We start from the raw sequence: 1,093 nt of genomic DNA on the forward strand, positions 1-1,093 counted from the left end.
CCCGCCAACACAACGGCGGCCGCCCACCCACCTCCCCCCGGCTGCTGTCGCCGCTCCTCCCCACGCCGCCGCCGCCGCCGCCGTGCCGCAGCAGCCCGCGCACAGCCTGACGGCGCCCGCGCCGCGGCGGGGCCGCGACCTGGCCGGCTCGCCGCCCGCCTCCACCTCTCCCATCTACCGAGCCAACAGCGTGGTGTCCTACACAGCCGCCCCCGCCGCCAGGCCGGGGGCGCAGCAGCAGCAGCAGCAGCAGCAGCAGCAGCAGCGGCGCGGGGCCGAGACGCCCGCCTCGGTGGCGGCGGCGGCGCACATGATGGGGACCAGCCCCAACACCAGCCGGGGGGAGGTGGGTGGGCTGCCGCCTTTGTGCTGGCTGGCCTGGGCTTGGTGCGGCCGCTGGGCGCGGTGTTGCGGCGTGGCATGATGCAATGGCCTGCCTGCTGCCCCCCCCCGCCCGCAGTTTTCGGCGGCGGTGCCGCAGCCGCGAGGGCCGCGGCGCGCCGCGGGCGCCTTCTCGGCCGGCGGTGGCGGGCTGCCCCCCACCTCTGGCCACCGCCACAGCCTGGCGCAGCAGTATGCGGCGGCGGGGCCCAGCCGGCCCTCCCTGTCCGGCAACCAGCCCCACGCCGCCGTCTCGCTGCCCTCCACCCTGGCTGTGGCTGTGGGCGCGATCAGCCCGCCCGGCGTGCACCCCGCCCAGCACACGCCGCAGCACGGCGCGGCATCGGCGCCGCAGTCCACGCCGCCGGCGCCGGCGGCCGGCCCCTATGGCGCTGCCGGCATGGCGGGGCTGCTGCCTCTGGCCACCAGCATGGGCCTGCAGCCCGCGCAGCTGAGCAGCATGGCGGCGGCGCTGCTGCAGGCGCAGAGCTCGGCGCACACGCACACGCACACGCTCCAGCCGCGGCGGCAGCAGCCGCACCAGCCCTCGCCGCTGGCGGCGGCGGGCGCGGGGGCGGGCGCGGCGATGCCGCCGCCGCCGCCGCTGCAGGCGCTGCACCTGCAGCAGGCTGAGGCGCTGCAGAGCATGGCGGCGCTGCTGCAGGCCCAGGCCTCAACCATCATGGGCGACGGCGGCGGCGGCGGCGGGAGG

At 79.1% G+C, this 1,093-nt stretch overlaps 1 protein-coding gene across 1 annotated transcript in view; it reads left to right on the forward strand.

The window, feature by feature from the left end:
• Positions 1 to 1,093, forward strand: part of CHLNCDRAFT_135331 (hypothetical protein) — a gene marked incomplete at both ends in the record, with an annotated part of 5,162 nt that overhangs the window by 896 nt on the left and 3,173 nt on the right. The window contains 2 exons of the mRNA XM_005846586.1: positions 92 to 346; positions 461 to 661. Of these exons, the coding sequence (XP_005846648.1) occupies positions 92 to 346; positions 461 to 661 (456 nt within the window). The remainder of the gene's footprint in view (positions 1 to 91; positions 347 to 460; positions 662 to 1,093) is intronic.

The sequence above is a fragment of the Chlorella variabilis genome, assembly GCF_000147415.1.
Source record: "Chlorella variabilis unplaced genomic scaffold CHLNCscaffold_13, whole genome shotgun sequence".
Classification (NCBI taxonomy): Eukaryota; Viridiplantae; Chlorophyta; class Trebouxiophyceae; order Chlorellales; family Chlorellaceae; genus Chlorella; species Chlorella variabilis.